This window comes from Phaseolus vulgaris, chromosome 11, assembly GCF_051622355.1.
Source record: "Phaseolus vulgaris cultivar YP4 chromosome 11, ASM5162235v1, whole genome shotgun sequence".
Lineage (NCBI taxonomy): Eukaryota > Viridiplantae > Streptophyta > Magnoliopsida > Fabales > Fabaceae > Phaseolus > Phaseolus vulgaris.
Genome location: NC_143508.1, coordinates 52,403,221 through 52,415,501, shown reverse-complemented (window position 1 = coordinate 52,415,501; position 12,281 = coordinate 52,403,221). Strand labels below are relative to the sequence as shown.

The 12,281-nt window shown below is 29.0% G+C and overlaps 1 protein-coding gene across 1 annotated transcript; it reads right to left on the bottom strand.

Annotated features, from left to right (window-relative positions):
• Positions 1 to 4,599: 4,599 nt before the first annotated feature.
• LOC137821015 (Major facilitator superfamily protein) lies at positions 4,600 to 11,941 on the bottom strand. The gene is made up of 5 exons (XM_068625406.2): positions 11,635 to 11,941; positions 11,048 to 11,265; positions 8,802 to 9,044; positions 6,866 to 7,146; positions 4,600 to 5,722 (listed from the first exon to the last, which is right to left on the bottom strand). The coding sequence occupies exons 1-5, from the start codon at positions 11,819 to 11,821 to the stop codon at positions 4,834 to 4,836; spliced, it is 1,818 nt and encodes a 605-aa protein (XP_068481507.1). The 5' UTR covers positions 11,822 to 11,941; the 3' UTR covers positions 4,600 to 4,833.
• Positions 11,942 to 12,281: the final 340 nt, after the last annotated feature.

Sequence of the window (12,281 nt, the reverse complement as noted above, 5' to 3'; positions counted from 1 at the left end):
TTCAATATTCTTGTTCCAAATTACACTAAGTTCATCTCTTAAATATCATACTATTTATATGAAAACAATCATACTATTTTTATTTTCAAATGTGAATAATTTTAACTATTTATTTAAATACTGTAAATTAAATTAATGTTTGACCTTGCAGTTAAGAAAAAAATAATTTTCAAAGAACATTAATAATTAAATGAAGATAAGTTATTTTGTTTATTTTAAAGTTGTTTTATTTTTTTTTATAGATAATATCAGAGGTAATACCCTTCACTCCAATGTAATATAATATAGTTAAATAATATTATGTTTATTTCTATAATATCATTAGAATTAATTTATATTTGAGATATTATTTATATTAGAACTTAAAATTTTATTTTAAAAAATGCCTCAAAAAATTAAAAAAGAAATATATTTGTAATTTTTTTTACCTGGACTCTTAAGTTATATTACTACTGAAAGAATCAACATAATATTACAATACAATTTTTAAAATATAGTTTAAGAATATTTTTTTATGTTTTTTCCTATATTTCTCTTAGATAACTATAACAACACTAAAATTTCTTGAAATTTTGTTATAAATATTTTATAGGACTTTATGCATAGAATTTTTTTTTTATAGATATCTTAAAAAATATTCTCCATGCATAAATTAATGTGTGGTGACATGTGGCCAACAAAGATGGTGACACTTTTGTCCATGTGCTTCTCAAAGGTCTCTCACTTTAGGAATATTATTATATTCATTTTTATTTTATTTTTTAATTCACAATATTATTATATTATTTTAAGTATTTGTTAAATGTGTTTTTTTTTATTGTGTTAAAGAAACTTTTCTCCTGAAAAACAAAAGAATGAAGAAAGTGTATGTGCATGGTGCATGTGCATGATGCATGGTGCATGTGCATGGTGCATGTGCATGATGCATGGTGCATGTGCATGATGCATGGAGGGGTTTATTTTATGTGCACGTGGCTAGTGATCTGACACGTAGATAATGATCTGACACGTGGATAAATGACCTGACACGTGGCAACAACACCCACGTGGGAGTCATTATAGTGAAGAGACTGCACTTTGCTTTTGGACAGACTTTATGGCAGAGAAATAGGTCAACGCAGTTCAATTTCTTTCTCAATTCATTGTATCATTCATTTTGAAAAAATAAAATAAAATAGGATCAAGAGTTTAATTTGTAGAATATAAAATATTGTTTAAATGTAATAATATATAATTAAATGATATTAACCTTATAATTGGAATAAAATAAGTCAATTTTACTTCTGAGTTTGAGATGAGTAATAATAAAAAAATATTTTAATTCATGAAGGTTATACTAAAATAGTTGTCATTTTAACTTTAAATGAAAAATGATAATTTTTAAATTTCAGGAATTGTTTTGGGAAAAAGTGAGCAAGCTCATTCCTCCTAGTTAATTCAAAATATATTTTGACCACATTTTTTGGTAAGCAGAAAAATAAAACAAATTCAAATTAATTCTTTTATAGGATAAATTAGTTTATAGATAAGTTAATTTATGAATTTTGTAATTTTTTTACTTTAGTTTTTGCATGTTAGCTTTAGTTTATAAAAAAGTATGTTATTTTTAAAAAAAATTACAAAAGAAAATCCATAAAAAAAATAAACTTCGTAATAGAGTTTTATTTTAAAGGTTATCATACCCAATGAATATATATAATGAAACTTTTATAAACGTATAGTGGTCTAAATTTATAAACTAGTTTTCGAATTGTATCTAATTTTATCCATATGCATGTCTTTCTTAAATTCAATAAACCACCCTTATCTTAAACTACTTAAGAGTTAAGAGTTAACTAAATGTTAAACTTATATAAACATACTCTAATTTTACAAAATTATACACATATGTATATAATCATATTTCAACACGTAAATTCATTCAACAAAAATACATTTTACCTCTCTAAATCTCTCTAAATCAATATCCTGATCTTGCTACTTGCGGAGGTATTTTTCGTGAGAGTATGGGGGAATTTATTGGAGCTTTTTCTGCGTTTCTTGAAGTTCAGACTGCTCTGGTTGCTGAGTTTTATGGGGTTATACATGCTATGGAGGAAGCTCAAAAGATGGGGCTTACTAATGTCTGGTTGGAATGTGATTCTGCTTTGGTTTGTGCTGCGTTTACTGCTAGGACAAATGTTCCTTGGATGCTTCGTAATCGATGGAATGTTTGTCTTAATTACTGTGGGAAAATTAGGTTTACAGTTACTCATATTTTTCGTGAAGGAAATGCGTGTGCTGATAAGTTGGCTAATTTAGGATTTTTTCATAGAGAACCTTTTCTTTGGTATAATAGGTTTCCACCTTGTCTGTTCTTAGAATTCTTTATGAATAGGTATAGTCTACCTATGTATCGTTTTTGTTAACATATGGGTTTTGGTCTAGTCCCCCCGTATTTTTGTATTTTTTTTTCTTTTCTTTTTTCTTTTGTTTAATAATATTTTTTTTCATGTGATGGTAAATGATTGTTGTTACTTGAGGTGTCAGCCTAACTGAGATCTTAAGTGGCATAGTGATACCTAACATGAAAGCTTTTATTTAAAAAAAATATCTATTTTAGATAAATACCATGATTAACTCCTGTTGGAAATCTCACATCGACTAGAGATTAGATCATTCCATAGTATGTAAGTGAGTGTAAATTTCACCTCATAAGCTGGTTTTATGAAGTTGAGTTAGGCTTAAAGTCCATTTATTAATATGACATCAGAATCATTTCGAGTTTATCCTAATTATTGTTTGTTAGGCTTATCAGATCACCCGCTATCGAATAATTATCGGATCATTCATAATATATAGTCTCATGCACGAGTTGGTAGTCTCAGCGCCACATCAACTAAACATTAAGACATCTCATAATATATTAGTGGATGTAAACCTTCTTATAAATTGTGAGATCAATAAAAGAAATAAAGGAGATTGATGTTATTAAATAATGACATTATTTTAAAAATACTGGTCATTTAATAACTTTAGATATTGAAATAATATTTTTTTATAGTTTTTGAAATTAAATTGATTAGTTATATTTATAATTTAAAAAGGCAATGTGATATGTATAACCTTTTTTTATATGCTTTTGGGAGCACATAGATAAAAAAGGTGTGGGAACAAGGTGTGTCTCTTTGCTCAATTATCTCTTACTTTGCCACTTAAAGGTATCCCTTAAAGATGCTCATGCTACCCTCACTTTAAATTTACCAATGTCAGATTTGATTCCTTTATATTTTTTAACATTTATCAATCAAAAAGTTAATACTTTAGATAGTGGTAAAATTTAGGTTAAATTTACCCTACTTTATTTTAAAATATACAACTATATTTTACTATATATCTTTTAACTTTCTCAATCAAAAAACATATATAAACAAAAACTTTTTTATATATATTCTACCTTTAAACTTGGTAGTGATAGTTTTGTCAAACCTTTTTAGAAATGAATATTTATCTTTCTTCTCAAAGAAGAAAAAATTCCTCCAAGGTTTAGTTTTTCGCTTTATCTACTGTCACGCATAGGTTAATTTCAGAATTTTTTTAATATGAAAGAAAAAAGTGTTTACTGTATAATAAAAAGTCATTAAATATAAACATAGATTACTGAAATACTTTATTTTTATTTGAGATAAATTTTAAATAAATAAAATTTTTAAAATCTATAAATAAAATTAAAAGGTTTATTTTATTTTTAAAAAAATATAAATCTATTTTATCTTAACACTTTTTTTTTATCTTAGAGATTAATAAACACTGGATTGAGCTGTTAGAGTATATATTCTTGTAAACGCAGGAGGATAGTGAATAATTTAATGTTTTTAAAGTTAAGTTTTGTAATTAAATTATTTTTTTATTTTTTTTATTCTCCTTTCTATGTTAGCTGTTAAAAGAAAATGTTGATAGTATAGAGATTGATTTTTTGAGAATATCAAGAAGGTTGCATTGAATTATGAAAATATTAGAATGTTAGAACACTACAATAAAATTATTAAATAAATATATTAAAATATTTAATTATTATTTGGTTAAATTAAAGATTATTTTATAAATTAAAAAAAATATTAGTATATAAATTTATTTTTATTATTAATAAAATTATTTTTAAATTAACATTTAAATATTATAAATTATTTTATTATTAATAATTTTAATAAATTAGTTACTTATTATTTTAATTTAAATTAGTCTATGTTAATTTTTAGAGACAGATTATATTATAAAATATTAGTAGTTAAAATTTTGATAATTAATTTATATACTAATTTAAAAATTATTTATAATTTTTTATTAATATTAAAAAATACTTATTGATAATTTTTAAGTCTTTTAAATTATATTTAATTTAATTGTTTTTCGTTTTTAAATTTAATTATTATTTAATGATTTTTTTATTAGTGGAAAGAAACTTTGCTAAATGATATTACATGATGAATACATTTTAGGTATAGTTTCAAACACACTAATTCTTTAATTATAACATATGATATTTTCTCATGAGTTCTTGAAGATGCAAGTCCAAAGATTATTTTTTGCAAATTAGGGTTTCACTTGACCAATCAGAAATGGCCCTTTTCAGAATTAAACTATATATTAACTCATGATTTTATACAGTGATTAACAAAGCCTTTAACCATATATTATATATATATAACTAGATTGAACTAAATTACCTTCTCTCACTCACTCTCTATATAGAACATGAGCACACACTAAACCCTCTCAGTGAAATTCAAGATGAACTACTATTTATTGGAACTAGAATGGTTACCTAGACTTAACATTTTTGTTCTATCACTCTCACACTCCTGCTCTATACTTATGGTCAGAACCCTGATGATCTGCTGTGTGATGATGATGATGACCCTCATCAACTTGTTTGTACACATAAAGCATAGAAATCCACACATAAAGGCCAAGGTTAACAGCACTTAACACTGCTAAAACCCAGTAAAAGTAATCAAGATGTGCCTTGTTGATGTTGTCACCAAGCCACTTTTCACCAGACCTTGATGTGATAGTCTCCACAACAACTATGACAATGTTGCCAAGAAAACTTCCAACCCCCACAATGCTTATGTATGCTGCAGCTCCTAAGCTTCTCAAAGAATGAGGCATTTGGTCATAGAAGAGCTCTTGCAGCCCCACAATTGTGAATGCATCAGACATTCCAGTGATCATGTACTGAGGAAGCAGCCACCAAATGGTGATTGGTAACACTGCTTTGGGGTCATCAATTAGGCCATGCTCCTTTGCAACACCAACCCTTTTGGCCTCCACAATTGCTGACACAACCATGTTGAGAACTGACAGAAAAAGTCCTACACCAATCCTCTGCAGCACTGTTATCCCAGAGGCTTTGCCTGTGAACTTTCTTGCTAGTGGCACAAAGACACGGTCGTAGAATGGCACAGCAAAGAGGATTGTGACTCCAACAAGGCCTTGGAGTGATGCTGGAGGGATTTGAAAATGTGGCCCTATGGAACGCACCATTGTGGCTCCTTGCTTGATGAAGAATGTGTGCACTTGAGATTGCACCACTGTGAACATCAAACAGCTTATCCATATTGGAATCAAGCGAAGGACAAGCTTCACTTCCTCAACTTGTGTCACTGAACAGAGCCTCCAAGGGTCTCTTGTCTTGCTTTTGGCATCAACTTCATCAATCATCGCTGCCTTGTCCAAAAACCTGTTTCAGTTTCATCCATTTTCGTCTCAGCAATGATGTGGTAATGGAAAGTGTGAACAAAAACACAGGGAAAAAGAAAAAGAGTGTCCTTCTTCCACAATGAGTTGTTGGTATCAACTCCAACCATGGATCAAACCCATGTGGCCCCCATCAGTTTTCATGTTTCAGAGTTGACTCCAATTGGATTTTCAGTGTGTGTGATGGGAATAATTCTTCCATCAGTGGTACAACTAATAAGATACTTGTAGAATGCATTAAATAATCCTAAAGTCTATGTTTTTTTCCTTTGGGTAGTGGCCAAGTCTATGTTAAAGTCTTGTGTTGAAACATGTGCAATGCTTAGTTTAATGCTTTTGATTTGTGATTATAAAATGTAGTGTTCACAGAAGTGCTTGTGTTAAGGATGCAAAGAAAAAAGAAGAGGGAAACAGAGACACCTACTTATTAACATTAGATATGAAAAATGTGGTGTGCATATAATATTTGCATTCACCATGTGTGTTTGACAAAGGATTCTACTTTTTCAAAATGAGAAAGGTGCACTTTTTCATTGTGTAACACATTTGATTTTCTAAAACAATGGTTGAAACTTTGATTTAGAGGGGCACCCCTTATTTTATTAACATTTATTTTAGTTTGAATGTGAGTCGTGAGGTGTCAATCTGACACCTAACTCAGATGTCAAGTTGCATAATAATATCTAACATCTAACACGAAAGTTTTTATTATAGATATCTTGATTATACTTATTTTTCTTATCTAACAAAAAAAGTTCAACTTAGTTGCTCAATGACTTGTGATCACACTAAAATGCATGTTCTATGAACTTAGTTTACTCTTCCCACCACAAATTCATCATCATTCCTTCCACTTCTACTTAATCATAAACCACATGGAGAAGCTAGTTAAGTGTTTTCAAATGGGCATGAGATAGTAAGGCATAGCTTTCATGGAAGAAAAAAAATGACTTTTAGTAAATCACAATTCTTATTGAAGAACCCTTTTGATCTAAAGGTGGATCTATAAAAAAAATGTTATTTCTTTCTAGTCACACACAAAAAATGTTAGCAAAAAGAAAGTATTATAGAATGATGGAAAAGAAAAATGTGGAGAGTTCTAGTAGTTAGAAGAGGTGGCACCCACCTATATTGAAGGGTATGGAGGAGAGTGTGGATTTTGGATTGAGCATGGAGATGATGGGGCTCATGATGCTCCTCCTCCTCATAACAATAATTGTTGAGGCCGTGCGTGGAGTGCACGCGCCACTTGCGTGAGGCGGCGACAAAGACTTGGGCCAGCCTGGTAAATGGGCTCCCTGATGGGCCTTCCTTTCTGTACCTTTTGATTCCCAACAAGAAGAGTGCTAATGCCAAACCCAACACTCCTGACAGCACTCCCAACCCCACTCCCCACCCAACATTGTCCTGTTTGTTCAATTAACATCATCATTTACAATCATATATCAAAACATGATCAAGGAACATAACATGACATAAACATATATTTGTGTTGATTGTGTAGGGTTATAGTGAACATAGAGTTGTGGGTTCATGGGATTTTTTTTTGTTTGCAATTTACATTTGGTGCACATGTTATTATAAAATTTGTTTTGTTGATCCATCAAAAACACTTTTTAAATGACTATGAGGGTAATTATGATTAAAACCTAAAAAACTCATTATTAATGTTACAAAAAAATTATAACACTTTAATGATGTTTTGTCAAATGACTAAAAATATTATTTACCATTATAAGGAGACTTTTAGTAGTGTAAACTCAATTTTTGTCTATATATGGCCAAACATTCTTTGTAAAATATAAAAGTGATGGAACACTCTTCTCACCTTTTACAATGAAAAATTCATTTCACTAATAACTTGTCCAAGGGTGGTGCATATAAATGGAAAAGACTTAGTGAAGAATATGTTCCCATGTTAGTGAAACTTGATATTCTAATAAAGAAATGCTTGTGATCCATAAATTCTCTTTTGGGTGTTTATCCTATAGTACTACTATACACATACAATAAATAAATCAATTTTATATTGCTTTTTTGCATTTTACTAGTCCCACCTATGACCCACCTTTCAAACCATTCTTTTATAAGAGAAAATTTGTTATTTAATGTCAACTAGAATATTATATTTTACATTGTTTCCATGCCCATCTTTTGATTAGTTAATCACTTTCTTAATCAAATGTTTTACAATAGTTTAATCTTCAATAGGGGTTTTCAATCATGGTTTTTTTCCCAAGAAACAAATGTAGAGATTCAACCCTAGACTTCGAAAAAATATTAAAGGGCTAAGAAAACAACTAAATAAATTAACTATATTTTTTGTGTGTTGTCAAAATCTAATAGTGCATGGAATGGACCTAAGTTAATAAGTTACGTCTTAAATATTGACTAAGTGTGTGAAATTGAAATACAACTTCACTAATGATGCTTGCGAATGAAACATGGAAGAGATTTGCTAAACGTGATTCTTATCAAATTCAAGTAAGAAATTCACTACAAAACAACAAATTAGCAATAGGGGAAATCCAACTTTTGTCATTCGACAGATTTTCTAAAGACTTTTTTAGCAACAATTTGATTCTCGAATGATTCTTTTCATTTACAAATATTTCATAACTTACCCGTGTTTTGGAATCAAATTAACGTCACGAGATAAAAAAAATTCGAACATGTTTTTACGAACAAAAATTCAAGATAATACTATAACATTATTATTATATTATCATTTTTTTCTAATAACCTTTTGATTTTTTTAGCCAATTTAGATATAGAAGAACTATTCTTAAAAAAAATCCATTTTAGTGTTACCAATATTTAGACAATCAAATTGATGCTAGCTTTTTTTTTATCATGAATGATGAAAAAACCAAACTAAAAGTGCAACACATCTAAATATTAATCTTTAAAATTAATAAAAAGTTTCATTTTAATCTCTAAATTTGTTAAAAACATGATCAAATAACATTCACTTTACCATATAAAATCATGAAAAAAAAAAAATATATATATATATATATATTCTACCCAATTAAAAAAACAAATGAATTTCATGAATTTACCTGAAGATATATGACAACAAAAACAGAAGCAGTGGAGCCAGCAACAATCCCTAGATACCACCAGTTGAAGAAGGAACTCTTGGTGTCCCTTTCTTCTGGCGTGTCCTCGTCGAATTGATCGGCGGCGAAGGTCTGAACACAGGGTTTGTGACCTCCGTCGCCGATGGCGAGGACATAAAGTGCCAGAAAAAAGAGAAACTTGTGCTTGAGAGCAGTTACTGAAAGAGTCAAGAAGATCATGCCCTGTAGCATAGAGATGTTCATGTGAGAGGATAACATATGATATTCTTCTTCCATCAAGAATGGCTAAAACTATGCATTAAACTAATTGACAGTGCATGCATGGCTGGCATGTATAATGTGGACAATCACAGGAAATATGCAAAATCTTGTACGGAATATTGGAATCACAATAGATGTGGTGAAGCATTTGAGTGTTCCATGGAAGTGGAAAAGTGTGTTAATGCCCCACACAATTGACATCTCAATAATTAAGTGCACAAAATTGAATCATGATCAAGAGTGTGTTTTGCAAGTTATGTCACCACCTTTGCATAATTTATTTGGCTAATGGGGTTTTTCATTATGTTATTATTGGCTTTGTTAATTGCTCAAACTTTTTTCAACATCACAGAAAAAGTTCATAAGTGGTGGTGGAAGGAACTTATAAGTGTTGGAAAAAGTTGGTTTTTGAATCCAAAATATTGAAACCTAACATGACTTAGTTGTGTTTATGTAAGATCAAGAATCAAGTATCTCCTATGTTTCAAATTTTAGTCTTTATTTAAATTCAATTGGGTTTTTATATTTAAAAAATAAATAAATCACTATAAGAAAAAAATTAAATAATAATCAAATTTAAAGAAAAAAATAATTAATTATTTATATTAATTTAAAGACAACAAAAATTATTAATGTCTAAAGTGATTTATATTATTAATGTAAATTTATAATAGTTTTTAAATTAATATTTAAATTAACTATCTTAGTTTTAATTATTAATATTTTAAATTAAGTAGTAAGTAGTTAAAATTTTGATAACATGATTAAATATTAAATTAAAAATTATTTTAATTTTTTTTATTAATAATAAAAGTTACTTTAAATACTAATAATTTTTTTAATTTATAAAATGATCTCTAATTTAATTAATTTTAAATCATAAAAAAAAACAAAACTATTTTAAAAATATAAATTAAATTATAACCTCATTGCAAGAAAATTTTTAAAAATGATGATAATTTAAAAATAATTATTTATTATTAGACTCATTTCCATTACAGGAGTAATTAAATGAAATATTAATTTAATATTTTATGGATTCACTCTAACACGCCACTCTTAAAACTTGGTGAAAATTTTAACTCATTTAATATTTTAATTAATGTTGTATTAAATTATCAATATTTTCAAAGCAGAAACAGTGACAACTGTAACACACAGTTCTTTAAAAAAACAATCATTTACAAAATTTCCTTTTCCAACATATTCCTTATAAAAATAACTTTATAAAAACAAATTAAATGTACTCGTTGTATAACATATAAATCCATTTAAATTAAAATACTTTGTCTTCTTTAAAAGAGCAAAATACTATTATACACAAATTTAAATGTACTCTTTGTATAACATATAAATCCTTTTAAATTAAAATACTTTGTCATTTTTAAAAGAGCAAAATACTATTATACACAAATTTCAGAAACACACCAAATCTTTGACCAAAAAATATCTTAATGTTGAAAGAATTGTAAATTCATTTAAAAGATTCGAGTGAGGTATATCAATAATAAACAAAAAGAGAAATAAAAGAATATAATTTTAAAAATATTAGTAATCAAGTGAAATAGTTTTCAACTATAATAAAAAAACATATAATTTATTTCATGGCACTTTATTAATTATTATTTGCATTTGCCGCTATAAAATATCGCGGCTACGAGATTCCGGTGAACGAGAAAAGCCATAGTGAAAATGTAATATTATATTTATATGTTTATTATGGTTACTGAACGATGTGGGACCATATACGTAACCGAGTGAAGTTGCAAAAAGACAAAGTTGTTGCATCAGAAGAGTAGCGAGCACAGAAACTAGATTCCACCCATTTGGCAAGAATCAAGCATGGAAGAAGAGAGACACGAGCATGTTTTACCCAAAGAAAAATTGAAGTTGTTGCAACAGTGAAAAGATTAAAAGAAGATGATGAAAAGGGGTGAAAATGAAAAAAAAAAAAATTGACTTACCAGAAGATAGATGAGCGAGGAGAAGAGTATGGTGTTGAAGCGACCCAGATAGGAATCAGCAATGAAACCACCAAGCAGAGGGAAGAGGGAAGAAGCTCCCACCCATGTGTTCACATCTTTTGCTGCTTGTGTGATGGGTTCATTCAGAACATTTGTCAGGTACTGGATAAGGTTACTTGCCAATCCTTGGTATGCAAATCTCTCAGCAAACTCCACAACTGCACAAAAACATCATTAAATCAAGATCAAACTTGTGGTGATGCAAGAGAAAAGAGAGTGAGATTTGATGGGTTAAGTTCAAGTTAATGTGTGTTTGTTTTGGATTGCCTTTCACATCATCACACTATGATGGAATTGGAACTCAATAGAACTCAATAAACATCATTATATGAAATAGTTCTGGTTCTGAGTGTCTCAAATCCTTATACAGAAAAGACCACAGAAAAGATCAAGATCAATCTCTTGCTGCATAGACATCCTTAACTTTTGGAAAAATTGAGGTTTGATGTGAGGTTTGTGCAAAGTGTTTGTTTATTCTAATGTGTGTGTGTTTGGAGAGAAAGGGAAAATGGGGGAATTGGACTCACAAATGATGAAGATGGCAGCATTCCAACCACCCTTTGGGTTTGTGGGGTGGTGGATGAGGGAATTGCTCTTGCTGCTGCTGCTGATTCTTCCATCAGCCATGGCTGAATTGAATGGTAAAGAGAAGAAGATTTTGAAGAGGGGTTTGGAGAAAATGGTGTTGGGGGTTGAGGTTTGGGGAGGCTCCATGAGGAGATTGGTGCTTATATAGGGTGAATTGTGGGTGAGTGAACACCACCACTCAAAAACTTTGGTTTAGGCTGCTTATTTATTGCTTCTCTTTGCAGCACCACTTCAACTTAAGGAATTATGTTTTCACCACTTTTTTTTTCCCTTAAAAAGATTTATCTTTCTGTATTTTTTTTCAAAATTTGTTTCATAAAATAACATATTTAAGTTTTTTTTGTTGTGGGTTTAAGTTAAGGTAGGTTTTTTGTTGTAGGAATAGCTTATTTTGAGCTTTTGTTTTGAGGAATATTATGTACTACAATAATTCAATTATTTATTCAGTTGTTTTGGTATAAGAATGAGAAGTATTCCTTAAATATATTTATTTATTTTATTTACCTTTTACTCATTATTGAAAGGTAATGTTTAATTTTTTGATATTTTTTGTCTAACTTCTTTTTTCAAAATAAAGAAATTTGTG

Coding starts and splice junctions, on each gene's coding strand:
- LOC137821015 (XM_068625406.2), bottom strand. CDS start 11,821: ATGGAGCCTCCCCAAACCTCAACCCCCAACACCATTTTCTCCAAACCC. Junction 7,147..8,801: donor TTGTTGTCATATATCTTCAG/GTAAATTCATGA, acceptor TTGAACAAACAG/GACAATGTTGGGTGGGGAGT. Junction 5,723..6,865: donor CTCCATACCCTTCAATATAG/GTGGGTGCCACC, acceptor AAACTGAAACAG/GTTTTTGGACAAGGCAGCGA.